This window comes from Pyrgilauda ruficollis, unplaced genomic scaffold (genome assembly GCF_017590135.1).
Source record: "Pyrgilauda ruficollis isolate IOZ18807 unplaced genomic scaffold, ASM1759013v1 scaffold168, whole genome shotgun sequence".
NCBI lineage: Eukaryota > Metazoa > Chordata > Aves > Passeriformes > Passeridae > Pyrgilauda > Pyrgilauda ruficollis.
In genome coordinates, this window is record NW_024515653.1 from 14,587 (window position 1) to 36,089 (window position 21,503).

The window sequence follows — 21,503 nt, forward strand, 5'->3', positions numbered from 1 at the left end:
ACCTCTGGCATGGGGTGCACGAGAGCAAATGCCACTGTGTCCAGCTCAGCTCAGCCCCAGGACAGCTCTGCAGCCTCCCAGGCACTTGCAGAGCCCAAACACAGACGGCTCAAGGTCACAGCTGGGGCCCAGGGCAGGGGGCACAGTGCCACAGCCCCGTGGCCCCAGCCCCTTCCAGCTCACGACACTTTGTGCACTGCAGAACAGCCTGAACACGCCCCAGCAGCCCCAGGATGCCCAACTTCAGCCACAGAGTTTATTGTTTAGTAGGAGCTCACCACACCAGCAAGCCAGGACAAGGGGGATGGTACATGAATACAGATGTGGAGGAGTTACACAGACAGATTTGTACAGCTTTTGTACAGAGGAAGAAAATGAATCAAATAACAAAATAGACATTGGCAGTCAAACTTTTTTTTTGTCTTTTTTTTGTATCATACTAACAAAATCTGATAGCCAAAAAATGACTAAGCTACAAAATTGTAATACATACTGGATGGGTAAAAGGTTATCATCCATTTATACATCTAGTATCATCTTTTTTCTGGTAACTTACAGGAGGCCTATAGGATCTTAGTGTATTAATAACTCCCTACAGATAGTGCTGAGCTGCTAAAGCTGCTGAATAACGGAGTATTGGAATTTTCATTAAGACTTTTACAGTGCCATTTGCATAATTTTGTTTAATGAAACCCTTATGCATCTCTACTGCGAGTCAGAGGAGCTGCTGGTGGCTGGGGGGAGGCAGGAGCTGTAAGGCCTTGGCTGGCAGCTTGGCACCTGCCATTGCAGAGCTGTAACACCAGGCAGATTGGTGCCATCATCCCACAGGGCACCAGCACGGTGCTGCCCTTGCTCCAGCTCTCTGGATGCTGCAGGAGGGATAAAGCTGACATTCCCAAGCAAGACTCATTCTTTTCCCTTTTGGTCTTGAGAAACAGAGAAGAAATCACTCCATACTAAGTAGTCTCCATCCCAGAGGCTGTTTTTTCAGTGGATAAGGGCTCAGCTCTCAGCAGAAAAGCATCACTACCTGTCAGGGCAATGCCACTGGCTGTGGGGGCTGCTCCTTCCCCGGGAGCCCAGCTGCGTGTCATCTCCTGCTCCCCACCCTGCTCCATCTGCAGATGGAAAACCAGCATGGCATTGTCAGGCTGGGAGAAAGGCTGGGGAAAGCACAGCCCTCCCTCAGCAGCTCTCGGGGAGCGAGGTAAGAGCAAGGCTGAAGCCAAAGGGGGAGTGAAGGCACAAACAGGAACCAGCCCGGATCAACATCAGGACAAGGGGGCATCACCACTCCAGGGCCCCAGAGCTCTCCCAAAGAACAAAGCCAGAGGGACCAAGCATTGTGAAGTACTTTATACACCACCACACAGGTAAAAATAGCACTTAAACTTACAAATAAATAGAGGGGATGGGGAATCTCCCCCTTGTCCTTTCCAAGTTTGTCCCTAGTGTGGTCTCTGACCACCTCAGGAGGGCAGCCAGAGGCTGGTGCCCCGGGGAAGCCTGTGCTAATTTTGGAGAGGGAGGAAGTGAGTGAGTGCAACCCCTCCTGGCCCCTTACACAGGGCTGAGCTGAAGCCACATGAGCACACAAATATCCTGGTGGCATTGTGGATGGTCCTATTTGGGAGCAGCTCCCATGGCCCTGCACCCCAGTGGGTGGGGGCTTCAACCCTCAGCCCTGCAACACAGTGACCACAGAGCCTGCACAGAGAGCCAAGCAGTGCCAACAGCTCCTGGCTGATCCTCAGGGACCAGCACAGCCATTTACAGCCAGAGAAGACCATTAGCACTAATCTGAACACCTCTGTTCCTGTTCTGCATTGTCTCCTGAGCTGAGCAGGAAAAGCCCCAGGACTGAGCTGCTCTCAGGGATGGTCCCTGGGAAGAGGCAGGAGCCAGAGACTCTTCCAGCCTGGCAACTTTGGATCTGATCAACAGAACCAAATACATGATCCCCATGGGCACTCCCAGGGGATCCCACTTGTACAGAGCCAGAGGGAGGTGGAAAACAGAGACATCTCTGCTGCAGGTGGAGGCAGCTGGCCACAAGTCACTAGAAGACCCATACAGGAAAATAAGTTACAAACCAGAATGGGGCCTCCCTCTTGCATGTGCCCAGGGAAGCCCATGGGATCTGCAGATATGACTTCAGAGACCATCCAGCCAACAGGAGCATTTTGGGAAACAACAGCCCTAAATTCTTAAAACCAGCAGTGAGGTATTCACTACTGAGGGCTGTAACAAACAAAAACTCCCTCTGGGACTTTCCAAAATCACTTAGACAATGAATACTCAACCAGGAGGGTTTTGGAGGCCACTCCTACAATTCCTTGGGAAACTCCCAGAACTAGGCAGAGATGTGGCAATCTTCCTGGTGATTTGTAAGAGCTGAAGAAACACTTGCACAAGGCAGGATGGAATCCTACATGAATTATTTCCAGCCAGTTCGATCCCACACTCTGCCTCCTGCTACCACAAGCAGATTTCTGCTGTGATTTCTGACCTGCTTTACTTCCCCTTCCTCTCCCATCCTCCTCTAAAGGACAGGAGATCACCAATCCTGCGTCAGGTGAGAAGGGTCAAGTGTTCCATGTCATTCTCCTGATGGCAAAATCTCAGTCCTGAAGCTCAAGTCTTTCCCAGGCTGTTTCTGGCTGCCTGTCCTTCAAAGAAGCAGGAGTCTGGCAACCCACTAAGAAAAAGTGACACAACTTGGTGGGAAATCAGGGCAAAAAGTAACAGAGCTGATGTGCCATTGTGTTCACCTGCTGGGGGTCTGGCTCAGATCTCCTCTCCCATCTTGTCCTTTCACAGATGTCCCATCAAAGCAGAAGGAGGAGGAAGTGGCACTAAATGGAGAAGCCTGGAAAAATATTGCTGTGACTGTTCCCTGTGCTACTGAAGAGTGAACCTGAGCTGGGCTCCTTCACACCTTTAAGAGCACGTTGTCACCTTCCTCTGCCTTATTATCACTTGGGAGCTGTGGTGCAAAGTTAGAGTGAAGCCTTGGGAAGAAGGAACAAGATCCTCTGCTGGTACAGACACAAGAGCTGCCTGGGCTCTGGTCTTGGATTGCTTCTGCTCCAAATACTCACACCCAGGCCATGCACAGAGGATTGCTGAAGCCATCAAAGGCAGGCTCACAGCAGCACCTTCACCTCATCCATCTCAGCAGCAGGGGTTGGGCATCACACTGAAGAGCCAAGGACAGCTCTGGAGAGCACCAGGCAATCACAGTGAGCTCTTAAACTGAACAGACAAGGAGGGAACCTTTTGTTCAATGCATCTGTCCCGCACTGACTGCCCCCAGCACAGAGCTCCAAGGCCAGCAGTGCTGAGATCCAGCACCTGTGGAGTCCTGAGCTCAAAACAGAGCCCATGAACCCCCCAGCAGTGAGGGGCACCGAGCTGGACAGCTGGCTGTGGCACAGGACTCCAGCAGGCCTTCAGAGATCCCACTGCAGGAAGAAGGGCCAGCTACACCCAGGCAAGGTGTGCCTGACCCCAGAGTCAGAGCCACCACAGCTTCTTCCCCAAATGGCAGGGGACAAGAAACAAAATAAATATCCCTCTGAAACTGGATTATTTCCCACGACACACTATTATACAAGAACTAAGTGCAGCCTCTGCTCTAAAACAGTGATGTCTTCCAAAAGGGAGGAGGGGAACACGTCCCCAGAGCTCACATCATCAGCCCAGCAGGTTTCACTCACTTGTGCAGGTTCTCAGGACACCAGGGTGTGTGGGAGGGAAGGGACAGACCCCGTGGGAAGGGTGCAGCCTATGGGCACATGCTTTGAACACCACAGGAAAATCCCTTGGCAGCTCCTGTGGGGTTGCTGGGACCCACTGACACTTCAGCCACAGGTCAGGGCAGCTGTCATCCAAACCATGTCAGCTGGTGGGACAAGGGCAGCTCAAACAATACAAATTCCACAGTCAAAACCAATACAAGTAAGAAACCAAACCCAGAGAGGTCTTTCTGCTCCCTCCTGGAACAATGGCTGTCTTGGAAAACTGGGCTCTGGGATTGTCCTGATTACATCAGTTAGTACATTATAAACATTGTCCTGCTTTGAAGTGAAAATACTGTGTGTGGTCTTTTGGAGGTGCTAAAGCCAGATGTGGTGTTGTTTTTCCTGACTGTGCAGAGGAGCTGATACTGGCATGAAATGGTCCTTTCCACCTCTTCTCTATCAGAGCTTCTCCTAGAAAAAAAAAACCAAACAGATCTTGTTAGGCAAAAGCACAGAGGCTTGTTTTGGAAAGCACAGAGGCTTGTTTTGGAAGAGGCATGGAGTAGAATGCCCACTGCTCTGCCCAGTATGGGTGGATGAAGTCTGCTGTGGGAGGCCAGGACAGCACATCCCACAAATGCCTCCCATGCAGAGGGGACAGCAGAGAGCTGAGGCTGGGCAGGGGCTGCCAGAGGAGTGTGACACAGCACTGAGCCAGGAGAGTGTGGGGAAGCTCCCTTTGCACTGCACCTCTGCGTGCCCCTCACCACCTTGCCCAAGGCTTCAAGGGGTTTCTAGTGAGGCTCCCACCACACTTGGGAACTGGAGTTGTGCACAGCCTCTTGCTTTTGCTGTGGCAATGACACAGTCAAGCTGTGCTGGCAGAACTACCCCCAGCCAAGGGCTGTCCCCACCACAGCAGGCAAGAAACCACACAAAACAGATACTTTTTTAAATAACATTCTGCTCAAAACTCACCTCTTGCTTGTGGGATTTATCCTGCTGGTGAATCCCGTTAGCAGACCCAGAATTTCCAACAGTCTGCAATGGAAGACAGACAACATTTACTGAAGAGGGACACAGATCCTGGTGGTTTTGCTTACAAGCACTGAAATCTGGCAAGACTGCCCTGTCCCTCCTCAGCTGCCCACTCCACACAAGGAAAAGGAGGGTGCAAAAACCCCACCCCACTTCTGGCAAGAATCTTCCTGCCCTCTGCACCCTGGCTCAATCCCCATGTGCCAGACTGCACCTCTCCCGCTACCAAACATCCCCCAGGCTCCTCAGGGACACAGACCCACTATTCACCCCAGCTCCTAAATACCAAAAACCAAATCCAGCCAAGGGCAGTTACTGCAAAGCACAGCATGCTGAACATCCAGCACTGAAAAGGACATTTGCCATTCCCCATTTCCCATCTCCAGGGACAAGTCTGGCAACCAGGACAGGCTGTTCTATCTTTAAAAAGCACAAGAACTTTTAAACATTTATAATGTTTCTCTGACAGAGTAGTATGGAGTCCTTCAGCTTCCCAATGACAGTACAGCCAGCACAAGCAAGAGAAGAAAGCTGCAGCCTAAAGCCAGCATTCCCTATGGAATGGGAATGGAATTCCCAATGGAATAGGTCTTGGCAATCAGAGTCACATTTGCTGGTGAACTGTTGATGCATTATGGGGAGACAAGACTGCAGGGTCTGAGAGCCCCAGTTTCCATCCTCACTGGGACCATGAAGGTGCAGAACCAACCCTACAGGACAGAGGTTTAACTTGATCACAAAAACCAGGCAGAAATTCAAACTAAGCTCTGATAAGAGGCTGAGCTGTTTGCCAGGCAGTGGAGCCTACCTGGATGGCAAGAAGAGTGCTGCTGCCAGGGCTCAGCACCTCCCACCACAGGCAATTACCTGCCTGCAGCTCACCCAACCTGGGCACTGACCAGACAGCTGATATCAAAACTCAGCCTTGAAGTTTGTCTCGGAACATGGTCACAATAATGAAAAAAATGGTGCAATTTGCTTGAAAATAAATAAAAAGGCTCCCAGAGGAATCACTAAAACCCTTCAAGAAAACGTCTAAGTGCCAAATTCTTGTTATTTCCTGCAAAGCTGTGGCTCAGGCATCTCCCAACACAAGAAGAAGGCAAAGATTTTCTTTATGCCAAGGCAGATACCTGGGCAACAGCTGCTTCCATCAGAGAGGAGACAGGAGGTTGGAAGGTGGTGCAGAATGAGTTACAGTGGGCATGTGGCTTCTGGGGAGGAACCATCAATTCCCCAACTATTGCAGCAGGATTTGTTTGGACCAGCAATGTCCTCAGCCTGAAAGCCCCTGGTTAACAGTTCTCCTTCACAAGGGGAAGGGTGAACAGATTGCAAACTGAAACTAGGAAGCTTTGATCCAGACCTCCCTGTAGATAGCACTTTAAAAACCTGACATCAACAGAAATTTGAAGCCAGCCTTCTCGCAGTAATCCTCTGCTTCTTTGCACCTTGGATTGTAGTTGAAGACATAACGCTATTCTGTCATGTCTCTACATTTTCTTAAGCATGAATATATCAAACTAATAGAGGGATATCTTAGCTGGCCTCACGAGGTGTGTTCCAATTGACTTCAGGTAAGATTAGTCATTTTCTAGAACTGGGGAGAAATAATTACCACCTGCACAACTTCTGGAGATGGGAATGCAAAAGGGAAGCTTTGCCTTTCTCTGTGTATTAAAGCAAACAGAGAGTAACCTTCCCCTCCTGCAGCTGCCAGGAGATGAGCCTGTCACGATGCATTTGCATTTGACACACAGCAGAAGTCACTGGAGCTCCTGACAGGATTATGACACATCCTGGACTGCCCCAAACATGTCATCACAACTCCATCAGTCCTGCCTGCTGCTGGCAGATGCTGCACTGAGGATAGAGAGACTAGTGTGCAACACACAGATCTCCAGTGAGCCAGCAGATCTTTAGGGTTGCAGTTTTTGCCTTGCACCCTCCTGACCACTTCCATGCCCATAGCACTGCAATGCAAACAGTGTTTGGTGTATCCAAAAGAGACTGTCGTGGGAGGAGAAGGCTTGAAGCCCCCCAGATTACCTAACACAGCACATCTGCACCTGCATCAGTGGAGAAAAGCTCTCTGCCCATTCTGTGTCTAGTGGCTTTTCTGTACTAGCCTAAGGTGTCTGCTTGAACACCAGTTGTAACTCATTCTTGCCAGAGAAAGACATTTTTCAGCTGAGAGTTTAAATGAGCAAGTACAAGAGAAATAACAGTGCATCTGAGCTACAAAAGTCACTGCCTAATTGCAGACCCAAGAGAAAATACAGCTACAAGAACATTCAAGGGCATGAAGCACAAAGCTTGGCACAAGGACCAGGTCACTTTGCAGGAGGAATCAGTCAGGGCTGAGACTCCACAGGTATGAGATGGAAAAGCCAAATGTTGAGAGTCAAGCTATCTGTACCCTTCAGTTTCATAAAGAAGGATGTTAGACAGGCAAAAGAGCAGCTTTTCTTTAGTCAGAAGAAACAAAGGGAGATCAGAGGAAGTTGTGGAGAGAAGACAGAAACTGGAGTGGGAACATTCACAGTCCATCAGCAAACTCACATCTGACACCAAGGTGAGGAGAGAGCTGGCAAGAGAAATGGAAAGCATTTTCCCAGAGTCACCTGCAACGTTTCTGCTTAGGGACACACAGATAAACCTCTCACAGAAGAGGGATGCCAGGAAAACCTCACCTCTGAGCCATGAACACGTGCAGCCAGACAATACTGTACACATAAAGAACAGTTACAGTGCAGCTCCCCAAAACCCCATGTTTAGCAACCATTCTCTGGAGCACAGAGGGATCTGTGATGACCAGCTAGCAGGGATTTTATGCCATTAGGCTACAACTGGCAGAACAAGGCCTTGTCAGGCTGCTCCCAGCAAAGAGGGGACTGAGCTGATGGCATCACCCCCTGAGCACAGGGCATGGTCCCAGGGGATCGATGAGTATTGTAAATTCACAGCGAGCCCCGTGGCAGGGAGGAATGATGCGTCTGACTCCATGTTCTCAGAAGGCTTATTTATTATACTATATTATATTAAAGAGTACTATACTATACTAAAGAATACAGAAAGGATACTTACTCAATGCTAAAAAGATAATAATGAACTCGTGACTCTTTCCAGAGCCCCAACACAGCTTGGCCCTGGTTGGCCAAAGAGTGAAAACAACTCACAGCAGAATGCAGTGAAACAATCACCTGTGGGTAAACAATCTCCAAACACATTCCACATGAGCACAACACAGAAGAAGCAAATGAGACCAGAATTGTTTTCCTTTTCTCTGAGGCCTCTCGCTGCCTTTCAGCTTCCCAGGAGGAAAACCCTGGGCGAAGGGATTTTTCAGAGAATGTGACTGCTACAGATGAGGGCTAAGCAGCCCTGTTTGCTGATGCTGTACCTGTGTTTTCTCAGAGGAGAGCCTCATGGCTTCCATGAGCTTCTCCATCTGGTGGCCGTGCTCCAGGGCGTTGCGCAGCACGTCCTCGGTGCTGACGAGCCGGTGCTGCAGCCGGATCACCTCTGACTCCGAGGAGGGGTCGATCAGCGAGTACCGCCGCTGCTCCGGCGCCGACTTCTCCTTGTCCTACAGCAGCAGAGGGAAGAGGGGAGATGTTACAGCAAAGCCGAGTATCGCCAGCCAGGGGCTGTGTACAAATCACAGACAGGACGGGACTGCTGGGGAACACGTCTCCAGCTGTTGTATTTTCCAGCATCAGCCTCATTCCATGGTTATGACAATGGGAAGACGCCAGCAGCTCATGTCCCTAGCAGCAGACCAAGAACTTAATGTCACAACTCACTTTAAATGTTTTTTAACCAATCACACAAAGCAAAAGCATATTGACAGCAGTTCTATCCAATCACTATAAGCACACAAACCTTTGGTTAAAACAACGCTTGCTTATTTTGAATATAATACCTGTTTGTAAGCCTTAAAACACAATGCACAGAGCTCCATTATTAAGCTTAGAACTCCCTCATATCTCTCTAGATAGACTTTTCTGTAGCTTAGGGAGTTATTCTAGACAAGCATTAATACACAGACCATTGTTCTATTTGTCCTTACTTTTCTACTTCTCACATAATTTTTCTGCTGACCAATCTTATGGCTACTGCTTAGCTCCAATCACAGTCCTGCTGTCTCTGAGCCTTTTACAGCTTTCCCAAAACCCTCTGATTTTAAGGATTCCCACACCAAGAGCTGCAGAATGTCAAGGTAGAAATCCATATAATCCCTAGAACCACGCTGCGATTTCAGCAGCAGATGGGGGCAGAGCACAGCTCGGATCAAGTGACCAGAAGCAGCTCCAGTTTGCTCCCAGCAGTTCAAATCCATTATTCACATCTCAGCCACTGGAGGACAGTGAAGTACACGGGAATTTGAGGACATTGCTTATTCTTGGATCAGAGAATCTGTAAAACACGTGGGGTAGCTGAAGGACCTTCGGTTTCTCTCACAAACTGTAGCCCTATTTACCCCTGGATCTAAAACCTGAGTGAACAGAAAAACACTGGAGAAGGACACAGCAGGCTACACCTTCCTCACGAGGGGAAGCAGAGAGGCACACCCTGACCTCTGCTCTCTGTGGCCAGGGAGAGCACCCAGGGAATGGCTGGAGCCGTGCCAGGGAGGGTCAGGTTGGATATCAGGGAAAGGTTTTTCCCCAGAGGGTGCTGGGCACTGCCCAGGCTCCCCAGGGAATGGGCACGGCCCCAAGGCTGCCAGAGCTCCAGGAGAGTTTGGACAATGCTCCCAGGCAGATGTGATTGTTGGGGTGTCCTGAGCAGGGCCAGGAGCTGCACCTGATGATCCCTGTGGCCTTTCCAGCTTGGAATATTCTGTGATATGGGGGATATCTTTGCTGTGTAATGAGGAACTGCTAAGCCAGGCCACAGCTCAGTCACTGGCAAGAGAATTCCCATCAGATGCTGAGCAGCACAGAAGAGAACACAAAGACCTGGAGCAAGAGGGAAGGGCTCAGACCCCCCACTCCCCTCAGCAGTACAGAGCCCTCCAGCCCCTAAGCCATGCCCAGGATTGTAGGAAATAAATTTATAAAAAGCTTTTAAAGGTTAACAGAAGGTTATGTAAGGTTATACAGAAAGTATATAAGGTTATCTTATATACTTCACTATACACAACAAATAAAACCATCAAAAAGTTTTTTCTGTCTGAGAGGGGGAAATGTAGGAAATAAATACTACAAATAAAACTAATAAAACAAAATAAAAAACTTATAAAACAAACTACAAATAAAACTAAATGCTTTAGAAAAGTAGAACTATAAAACATACTATAAAATATAAAAACTACAAAACATTGTAGTGGGACCCATGAAAGATTGTTTTAAATAATTAAGACATCTACAACATGATGTAACAAAAAACTAATAAACCAAGAAACACTTATAGTGTATCGTAATTAAAAAATAGTTAACCTCTAATTGTAATAACATAAACTATAACATCTACATCATCTCACCCTTCTCACAAAACCAAAACAGAACTTTTTTTTTTTTTAAAAACACCTCTCAGTTACCCCCACCTCCAGCTCAGGAAAAGGGTATCATCCAACACAGGATGGGTTTCAGTGGGCTCACCAGCACGACCAGCTTCTCTCGAAGGCCCTTGATGTCATCCTTGAGCTTCTGCTCCTTCAGGCGCCACTCGGCCTTGTGCACCTCGCGGCTCAGGTCGCGCTCGGGCCCCGGCGAGTGCCGGTTCGCCTCCAGCAGCAGCGCCCGCAGCTCGTTCAGGCTCCTGCGGGCCAGAAACGCCGCACACTGGGTTCCAAACGCTAAAAGCTCAGCAGTAACAAAATGGTTGTAACAATAGTAACTAGAGCAGTAAGGATTTGGGCAATCAGAGTTAAAGGAGTTATGGAGGTTCGGATGCTTTCCTCTTGAAGGCACGGCTCGTTAATGAATTATTAACCCTTAAAAGCAACAGCATGTTGCATATTCATACATCTCATACATGATTCAAAAATTATCTTCAAACAAAGGGTGTTTTCTGGTTATTGTCAACATCCCCCCCCTTCATCTTGTAAATCGTGGTCAGACTCCATGGAGTCTGCAAGGAGATTAGTTCTTCCCCATAAGGAGGATATAATTCTTCTCTTTGGGATTTTAGTGTCTTGTTGCTGTTATCTCTGTGTGAAGAATTTCTTGATTATCTTATCCCTTTCTTGAGCTAGTTCAAAAGTATCTTACATAGCATAGTTTCTATTTTAACATTATGTTATAACCTAAAACTATATTTAACACACTACTTAAGAGAATTAATACAGCATAACTTTCTAACATAACACATATAATATTCATTTTAATATTTGCAAAAAGCCAATCATAATATGCATTTTTCACATGCAAGTAGCAGCAGGAAGAGATGAAGACATTCCCAGAGCCCACACGCCACTGGAGCCCTGCTGTGCTCCCTCCCACCTTTGCTACAGATCCAAAGAAAGGCCAGTGAGCAAATCTGACCCAGCTCCCACCACTCTTTTCTTGTCCCACTTTGCCAGCTCTGAGACTGGGACCGGCACAGGCACTGCCAGCTTGGCTGGCTGTAGGTGACTTCATTCAGCATCTCCTCTGAGCTGCCTTGCAGCTCCTGGCAAGCAGAGAAAGGGCAGTGCCTTTTGAGAATTCAGTCTTTAATTCCAACCAAATTCACACATCAGCATCTATAAAGAACGGGAAAGCTGTGGGCTGGATTTCAACAGTGCAACCCTGCATTTCCTCTGGTGGTCATTACTGTACCTGAAGGAACATGAACATCCACAGAGCCCCTGTGTCTGCAGCTCAGGAACAGGAACATCCACAGAGCCCCTGTGTCTGCAGCTCTGTCCTCCAGACCTGCACACCCACCTTTCCTTCTTGAGCAGCTCCTGGCTGATCAGGACCAGCTGCCCTGAGGCATCATGTGTTTTCTTGGTCAAGGCTTCCAGTTCTCCTTCCAACCTCTTCTTTTCTTTGAGCACCGAATCAGCCTTCTTTTCTGCTGTTTTGCATTTATTTTCCAAAGCTGTGAGAAGCAGAGGATTCAGGGGAAGAAATGTCACTTAGTCCTTTACTTACATCCTTACTTTTTGCCTTTTCCCAATTCCTACTCCTAAAAGCACAGACCTGGTTAGCTTTTGACTGGCTGTAGTTAAGGGGAGATCTTGAAAACAACACACCCAGCTTGACTGACTTCTGTTCATTAGCTTTACTCATTAACAAGCCCAAGCCCTCCCTCACAGGACACTAATATCTGCTGCAGTTTGTGTTCAATTCCTGAATTAATTTCTACCAGCAGCATCATGTTTTACATCAGCCTATTTCAGCTCTGGGCTCTTGTTCAACCCCAGGCTGTAGGACAAGCAGGGAAACATTTCATTCCCACCAACACTGGATTAGGGAAACTTACCACTTACTTGGGCCCTTAGAGTTTCAGTCTGGGTGACCAGGGATGACACCTCTTTGTCTCTTTTACTCAGCTTGTCCTGGAGGTCTGTGGGGGAATGAAAAGAGGGTTGGAAAATGCTTTGTGCAAACTGGGAAGGTGTCAGGGTGCAGTGGGCACCGCAGTGGGACACTGCTGGTGGCACAGACACAGCATCCCACACACCTGGAGCTGGGATCACTCTGGGAAGTTGTACCAGGACATGGTTAGGAAAGCAACCTCAAAGGAGGAGGGGAAAAAGGCAATAAAATATGAATTAAAAAAAACCAAAATGAACTTTCAGCACATTTCTTTGTGTCACCTCCTACAGTGGAAGGCAGAGACTGTTTCAAAGACATGTTTGCTGGAACTGATGCATTCCCATGCTCAGAGCTGTGGATCTGAAGTCAGATGCTTTTGTGGCTCAAATCTGACCTGGCTGTTTTCAGAACATCTTTCTGGGGTTTATTCAGTGTGGAAACAATGCACACATGGACTGAGTGGCTGCTGGATCTAGTTAAGGCACTAGGCAGGAATTACTTGTCAATCAGCAAACAATTTGGTGTAGAAACATAGAATAGTTTGGAAAGGAACTTAAATGTCATCTTGTTCCACACCCCTGCTTTGGGCAGGGACACCTTCCACTGTCCCAGGCTGCTCCCAGCCCTGTCCAACCTTGGGCACTGCCAGGGGTGGGGTGTAACCTGAATGTGTTCTACAGAACCCCATATCTGCAAAGATAAACAAGCCTTGTGGGCAATGCCTGCCTTGAACTGAGGGCAACGGAAATAGGACAAAATATCTCTGAATCCAGCTCTGCTATTGCTCAGACTCAGTGTTGCAGCTCACCCTCTGTGAGGGGGCTGAGTGCAGCTCAGGTTGAAATACACTTTATACAAGTTTCCTGAGTGTGTAAGTCTCACATTTTGTTAAAAGGATGGATTTGATTTATAGTAAGCTTAATAAAAAGTAACTACCATTATTTGAAGTCAGTCACATTAATATCTACCATTATCACTCCTCTCCTGTGAGCAAATAACATTTAATATCTGAATTTTACCTGCTGTAAAAATCAGTGATGGGATGGAAATGCACCTGTTTGCCCAGATTTGCCTCCAACCTGCACCATCTGCATGGAGAGTATCTAACACAGGTAAAAACATCCACCCCTGCATCCTGCATATACTCAGCTTGATTAGAAGGAAAAAACAAATCCAGACAACAAATGTAATTTGGCAAACTTTGACAGATGAAATGTCTTCCTGAACCCCTGCCATGCAGCCATCCCTGCAAGAGCAGAAAGTTAGAAGAAGAGAAAGTGTACAGGTCACTAGAACAGGGTAAAAATAATAGTTTCATACCTTCCATAGTCTGCTTCATCTTTATCTTTTCTTCTGAAATATCATTAGTCTCAATCATCTGGAATAAATGTAAAATGTGAGATATAAGCTGACCCTTTACCCAAAGATAGGCTACAACTACAAAGCCCCATCCAAAGCAGAAGCTGTCCCATGTCAATCCTTCCCAAGGGGGAAATAAAGGCTTTTTTCAGGAGCCACCTGTCCAGCTGGGTGCTGCTGAGGCTGACCAGAGGTCACCCAGAGGTGAGCACGCCAGCAGGATTCACCAGGAGGGAACAGAGCTCGAGTTTTGCCCCCAGGTTGTGGTTCAGCCCTGCACACTCAGAGGGGTGGAGGAGCTGCTGTCCCTCAGACCAGGCACCTCTGGGCAACCCCAGCCATCACCCAGCTGCAAATGCTCTCCAGCATGCAGCTGGACACCCACCAGCCAACAAGTTCCTCAACTTCTGTAGAGCCTAGCTGTGCCCAAAGCTACAAAAACATTGATAAGACAGTAATTTATTAGAGAACTAATGCATTCATAAAAATAATAACAAGCAAATGCCATGCCCATTCAGGGGATTCTGCTTTTTCCCCACCCTCTTTTCTATATTGCAGTGAAAAGCCAGAACCTACAGAGCTTCCAGTGCCAAGTTCTCTGTGGCAGAGGCCACAGCTGAGCCCTTCACACCTCTTCCCATCCAGCAGCCCTTGCTGGCACCTCAGCACATGCCCACACCCAGCAGCTGCTGTGGCCACCACAGGCAAGAGCCCCACGGTGAGTTCTCTGAACTGTGGGACAAGTCAAACAGAAGCAGGAGAACTCCCAGAGGAGAAATAGGATTCCTGTTGTACTTTTGGAATGGAAAAAAAAACTATTTAACTGCTGCTGGGAAGCAGTTGTGGCTCTCCCTTGAAGGTCTAGGAAAGACTGTCCCAGGACACCTTTGCTTGTTTAAAATAACTTGGGCAGTGAATACTGCAGTTACTTTGAATTAACTAAGAAAATTTTAAATAGAACTTGCCCCATGATACTCAAAGGCTTTCACCCATGCATTTATTCCCATATTATCCTGATTTTAACTGACACATAGTTGAAATAATTACTTCAAGACTTCCCTGGTTCTAATCCAGCATCAATATCCCCCAGAGCCCTTCCATTTATCTAAAGGGCTCTGGGACAAGCCTCCAGCTTCTTCTTTCCCATTCATTCCTGATTGAATACTGGCTATAATGTGTCACATGTTGTAGTAACAACCCCTTTTTCCCAGAGTCCTGGCTGTACTTATTGTTCCCAACTGTCCTGACTAGATGGAACATCCTGGAGCAACCCTTCAAACACTATTGATGCTGGAGATCCCTCCTTGGCCTTTGCCTCTATCATCCTATTTCCAAGGTGTGGAGTTCTGACTTAGACAACATGGAATTCGTGGGCTTGACTTTGCTCCCTGGAGGTGCAGCTGCTTTCAGTGGGGCTGTTCATGTTGGGAAATTAAACACAGGCATTGAATTCATTTCATTGGCATCTCTGTCTGGAACAGAAACTACATCACCAGTGAAATTTCAACACAGTATTCTTAAAATGTGCACATTTTACAGCTTATTTTGATTTTCTGCATCCCCACAGGATGTAAATTGGGTTTTTCCTCACTTCTCGTGCAAAATCCAAACACAAATAGGGGCCCAGCCCCCATGAGCAGCAATCTCCCTGCTCACTCCAGGGCAGAACCAGCCACGACTCCTTGTGCCACACACAATGGCAGCATGAGGCGTCCTGTGGCAAAGACTCAAACTAAAACCAAAAAACAAAAGATGACTTAGACACAAAGGCCACAGTAAATTAACCCCTTCATATTACTGCTCTTATTTCAGCCCTCCCTGGTCTCATATTCAATCAGGCATTTCATTTCCCCAGCCTGGTGCCATTCTGACCCTCGCTGGCAGCTTTTCCACTGCAACCCTCTACACCAGCATCTCCCTGTCTCCCAGATGTGCTGTGGAGCCCCTGCCCTGCTGCTGGCACAGCCCCACTCCATCCCACAGTGCAGCCAGTCACTGCACCTCTCTTGCTCCAGGTGCTGGGCAAGGCTGACTCTTTTTCCACCCTGTCCTCCTAGCACCCCTAAAGAGGCTTGCCCTGCAGCACACCAAGGCTGCTGCAGCTCCTTGGAGAAGCACATTCCAGGAATGATGGTTTTCCAGCTCAGAACATTGCTGGCTCAGCATGAGAGCTGACAAACCAGGACAGCCCTGTCTGCTGCCACAGCAGCCTCCAAACCCAGGGGGGGCCCCACTTGCTCCTTTTTCATAATTGTCTAATTGCTCCTTTTTTCTAATTGTGTACTTGGCTTTCTAGACACCTTCAGCCTGGAGATGCAGTGCAGAAAGAACACTGTTAGTGGAAGAAAAAAAAACATCCAGATATTTGAGGCCTCAGAAAACTGCGCAGGGCAGTGGCTGAGGAGTTACCAACAGTGACAATAAACAGCAAAATGACCCCAAAGTCATACATTTGCATGCTGAGAAGGATGCAGGGCCTCCATGGACTGCAGCTTGTTCTCTAAGACAAGCACTTTTTCCTGCAATCTTTGGATTTCCTGTTTGCTGTGGGCTTCTGTTTTCTGTAATGTTTCATAGTCCAACATCTTCTTTTCAGCCAAAGATATCTGCTCTTTCAAGAAAGCTATTGCTTGTGTCTGATCTGTGTATTCACCATGAAGTTTCTCCAGTTCATGCACCCTCAGCTCAGCATCTCGACACTTGTCCTTCACATCTTGGAGCTCCAGAAGGTGCTGACTGCTTTTGGTTTCCAGTTGCATTTTCCAGTTGCTGTTGCTTTTTTCCACTTCATCCAAAGCCTCCTGCAGCTTCAGCTTGAGGCTCTCTTTCTCCTTTATATGGACAGCTGTCTCAATGTCGTGCTTTGCTTTCAGGTTCTCCAGCTCAAGCTGGTGCTCCAGCTTTATACTCTCCACCACTGCCTTCAGCTCCACAATCTCCTTGTGCTGGCTGTCAGGGCCTGAGTTGAGCGTGGCTTTCAGGTCCTCTAGAGACTTCTGGTGGTCAGAAGCCAACGTGTCCAACTTGGACTTCCAGTTGTCCATGAGGCCCATGTTCTCGTTAGTGGCTTGCTGAACTTTATGCTTTAGGTCAACGATCTCCTGCGAGTACTTCTCATTGACAGACTTCAGCTTCTCCATCTCCTGCTGGTACTTCTTCAGCGTCTTCTCATACTTCTCCTTCAGCTGGCTGCTCTCCTTCTGGTGCTCCTTGTTGACAGACAGCAGCTGGTCCCGCAGCCGCAGAGCCTCGGAGTGCAGCCCCAGGCTGTGCTCGGGGCTCTCCGCGGGCTGGGAGCTCTGCAGGCACTGCCGCAGCTCGTCCACCTCGCTGCGCCTCAGGCTCAGCTCCTCCTCCAGCTGCAGGATCCTGGACTGCTCCGCCACCGTGGTCAGCTGCAACACGACACAACACAAGGTCAGTGCGCCCCTCGTCGCCACGCCTTCCCCCCAGCAAGCGTTCTCCAGTGGAAATTAATCCAAAGCACATCAGTCAGAGGTCAAATGAAGAGGTAAAGAGCACCTGGTACCCTCCAACCTGAGCACAGCTCTGCACCAGGGTAACCAGCACCGACAGCTCACAGTTATGTCTGTGCCAATTGCAATTCATTTTTCCTAATACAAACCTCTTGCTTTCCACAGAAAAACACCTTGGAAATAACCCTGGAAATTCACTAGGGAGCAACAGTGGTTTATGAAAAATAATGTCCTGGAAGGGCATTATGTTTCCAGACCAGGCATCTTGCCAGATGATGCACAGAGGAGATGTGACTGCACATGCAGGAATTTCACAAGCATCAAACCCAGCATTAAGCATATCATGTTTCCTTTATTGCTCAGCAATCCTCAGCCTGCAGACCTCTCTTCTGTAATGGAATTTGTTTTCCCTGGTGTAAAAAGGAAAAGGGATTTTTACATATGAGTACTCGTTAGAGTTTATTAGCAAAGTCAAAATAACAAAGGAGGCTAGAGGATGCAAGACAATAAATCTGGCCATGGCACACATTGAGCTGAAGGGCTATGGATCCATGTTTTGCCATCTGAATGTAACCCAGCAGGGCCAAACTCCCTGCAAGTCACAGGGAGTACAGGGTGCTGCCACTATAGATGGAGAAGAGGATGAAACATTAGAAAAAGGCAAAAGAAAGAAGGAAACTGAGCCAAACTCCAAGAGATCAATTTCACTCCATTTCAATTGCCATTTGCCCAGCAGCCATCAGCCCAGGAGGCTGGTGGTCATTATTTTAGATGGACACAGGGGGCTTCAGACCATCCAGACCTTTTGGAGACCCTTCCATTTGTGTTTTCTATAGCTCTCAAACCCATTACTGCTCACTGCAGCAAGTTTGCTGCTTCCCACACCACACCAGCATGAAAAAGCCCTTTCCACATCTGGCTGCTTTTAGGATTGCTCTGGGCAATCTGTCCTGTTGCAGGCACGGCCAGGGATCAGAGCGGGCCCACCTGCATCCACCAGCACCTTCCACTTCAGATGGCAGCTCCCACGCCTGGCAGGGGACACTGGAATGTTGACTGCAATGTTATCTCCTCTTACAGCCTAGGGGCGGGGGCTCAAAGCAGAATGAATTGTGCAGGGGGTGGATATTACTGGGATATGTTAATTGAAGAATGAATTGTAGGAGCTCATGTGTCAGATGGTGGGGCAGAGAGGCAAACTCAGTCTGAGAAACAAGTTCCCCACAAGAGAAGCAAAGCTAGAAATCATATCATACTACTATTTCTGGGAAAGAGAGCAAATAAAATAAAAAACCAAACAAAATCAAGGAAGCTTAAGTTCAAGCCAAAATCAATCCACCCCACAAAAACCAAAAGAAAGAAACCCAAAGCAAGGCATCATGAGCACCAGGGCAGTGCAAGCGCTGTCTGCAGGCAGGGCAAGCGAGGGTGCATTACCCTGGTGTCCTCTAATTCTCTGAGGAGTTTTTCAGCCTGTGCCTTCTCAAACAGCAGGCTCTGCTCGAGCTCCCGAATTCGGGCATGCTCCAACTGCGTCTGAGTCTGGTCACACAGAGAGAAAAAAGAACAGTGGAGAGGGGAGCAGGGGAAGGGGGGGAGAGAGAGAGAGAGAGAGAAGGCTGCAACATCATCTCCAGAGAACAAGACAAGGAAAGGCCATTCACAACAGGAAGGGAATAAAAACCCAGACAGGGAGGAAAAATCCAACCAAACAGAAAAGAGTCCCTGTGGGATTTTACATGGTACTCGTAGTGGCTCTTCACAAGAAAAGTGAATCTGTGATGGGAAAACATCCTTCTGCATGAGACACCTGCTCCAGTGCCTTCCTGCATCAACTGAAGACAGTTCCCAAAAAGCAAAGCTCCCACCAGTACAAGGCCCTTGTACACACAGACAGTGCAATGACGTTGCAATGGTTCTCCACATCTTTCCTCAAGAAGAACCACAAGGTAGACTGAAAAGAGTTGGAAGTTCCTGTCCTCTTTCTGCTCTGGAGACAGCATGAATCCTACACTAAGTGGGGAAAAACCCCCAGGTCATGCTGTACATGGCATGCTGTGAAACAAAAAACACACTGCACTGAAGAGATCAGGGAATTGAGACCCCAATCTGTTCTGTAAGTCAGTGCTCTGAGTTTGAGCAGGCCTGACATGAATTTCAAAGTGACTTTTGGACAGTAGGACTCTACTAACTCTGGCACAAGAAAACAGAACTTTTTTGGTTGGTTGGTTGGTTGGTTTTTTGGTTGGTTGGTTGGTTGGTTTTGGGATTTTTGGTTGGTTGGTTGGTTTGGGGATTTTTGGTTGGTTGGTTGGTGGTTTGTTTTCAAGGTTGGTTTTGTTTTTTTTTTGACAAATGATTCAGCTAAGCACAAGAAGTTCATGTTATCTACCCAAATCCAGGAGCACTGGCTCTGGGCATTGCTTCAGTGCCCTTCACTTTTAAAGCTGAAGTACCACAAAGCTGCACCAGGTGGCAAAGCTCAGCACTCCACACCCACCACTGTAATATCATGTAAAATTCCCTATAAATAAAAGAGGACAGGAGACATGGGAAGTTGCATGCACACTCTGGCCTTCTCATTTTTTTTGCTTACAAAACCCACATTGTCCTTAGAATTAAACTTAATTAACCTACCGAATTAAAAAATTCATCTAGCAAAAAGCAAAAGAAAAACCTGCTCAGAACCATTTTTACCCCCCTTTTTTTTTCCCTTAATTTTCCATAAAATTATTTGCTTTCCCCCTCTTTCTATTGGAGCCAATTTTAGGGATTTTCTGCCCTTCCCTACAATTAAGCAAGGCTTGGCAAGTTGTGTACAAATTATACAAACAGAAGTTTTAAAAAAATCCATGTTTTATGCTTGCAAAATATCATTGTACATGTATTCATAGATGGTGACATAACTGCCATTTATATTCAGATGGCTCTGTATTTTATATGCCTTATTTAACCCCTGAAGGAAGGGAGAAAAATATATGGATTCAAGTGCCCAAATACCATCAAAACCCCAAATTATATAACTTAAGTGTAAAAGTTGGCTTATTGCATCCTAATAAAAAAAAAAGAGGCATTTAATTAATGAAATAAAATAAAATAAATTCTGCTCCCTGTAAAGCCCAAAGATTCACATCTCGAGAGAGAGCTCCAGGACTGATTTTACTAAAAAGAATAAATATTCCATTGATACCAATTAATTAACTGGTGGCAGCAATCAGATATTTGCTACCTGAAGATGCTGACTTACTACAAAACTCATCTCTGGACTTCTCAAAGAGATTCTCTCCAGGCTCCTGAGATTAACACAAGTGCCCAGTCAAGGTCTCAGTCCCACCTGATATTCTTGCACAGTATCTATTAATCCTGGTATTTTCCAACTCTGGAAAACATATGAAAATAGAGGGGGAAAACCAAACAAGAAATCATGGAAAAAAATAGATTAACTGTTTTACAGTCCTTGACTCTTAGGTTTACATTCAATCCTGCATTATTTTATGTAAATTGGTTTGCTAGTACTAGCCAGTATGAGTCAGAACCTCAAATCCAAAGTTTTCTTGCACTTTGAGGAAGCCCAGATATGAATTTCAGATTTATTTGTAGCTGTTAGCCTTAAATTACTGTTCACAAATTATAAACTGACTTCCCACTGGCATTCAAGGCATGCTGCAGGATCCAGGAGATGAGCATGAGAGACTTCCTTGATGAGGATAATACTTCCTGTAAACCTTGGTTTTCCACCACAAAAATCTCTCCTGAAAGCTTTTCCTACATTAGCTCATCCTAATTCAAAGCTCTTGAAAGCTCTTGAAAGCTTTTCCTGCATTTGTTTTTCATCTCCCAAATCACTACAGCATCAGCTGCCAAGCAGGATCAAAACTGGGCTGAATTCATAACTGCATTTCAAGGCTAAATCCACAGCTGCTCTGTCGAGGTACAAAACCTTGATCTCGCTGTACCTTCAGGCCACCAACATATTTTTTCTCTCAGTTAATTATTTGCTTCTGGAAAGCTTAACTGTCTCCAAAAAAAAAAAAAAAAAAAAAAAAAGGCAGGAAGGTGAGAATTAACTGTAGTGGGCCAAACATTCAGTCTGAACATGCAAATCAGGCAGACAAGATGTAAAATCTGTCCCCAGCCAAGCCCTCTGCCAGTGCCTGTGCTGGGACTGATGCTGGAGTCATGGACAGCGTGCCAGTTCCCTGGGTCAGGGGAAATCAAGCATTCCTGAATTATTTGTCCTTTTGTACAGACAAGCATGGAAGTGAGGACAGGACCAGAATGTCCTGCTGAAAGCTTGGCCACATCCCCATTGCAAAACAATTCCTTCCCAGCCCAAAGGAAAATTAAATCCAAGACTGAGAGTCCCAAACTGAGAATGGGAGCTTATCCATAGCAGCTTATCATCTTGCTAA

At 47.1% G+C, this 21,503-nt stretch overlaps 1 protein-coding gene across 1 annotated transcript in view; it reads right to left on the bottom strand.

The window, feature by feature from the left end:
- Nucleotides 1-245: 245 nt before the first annotated feature.
- CLIP2 (CAP-Gly domain containing linker protein 2) overlaps nt 246-21,503 on the bottom strand; it is a 78,775-nt gene continuing 57,517 nt past the window's right edge. Inside the window, exons 9-16 of the mRNA XM_041463603.1 lie at nt 16,066-17,010; nt 13,577-13,634; nt 12,201-12,284; nt 11,660-11,816; nt 10,391-10,550; nt 8,188-8,373; nt 4,725-4,787; nt 246-4,217 (exon numbers count right to left, since the gene is read on the bottom strand). Coding sequence (XP_041319537.1) covers nt 4,206-4,217; nt 4,725-4,787; nt 8,188-8,373; nt 10,391-10,550; nt 11,660-11,816; nt 12,201-12,284; nt 13,577-13,634; nt 16,066-17,010 — 1,665 coding nt within the window. The 3' untranslated portion in view covers nt 246-4,205. The remainder of the gene's footprint in view (nt 4,218-4,724; nt 4,788-8,187; nt 8,374-10,390; nt 10,551-11,659; nt 11,817-12,200; nt 12,285-13,576; nt 13,635-16,065; nt 17,011-21,503) is intronic.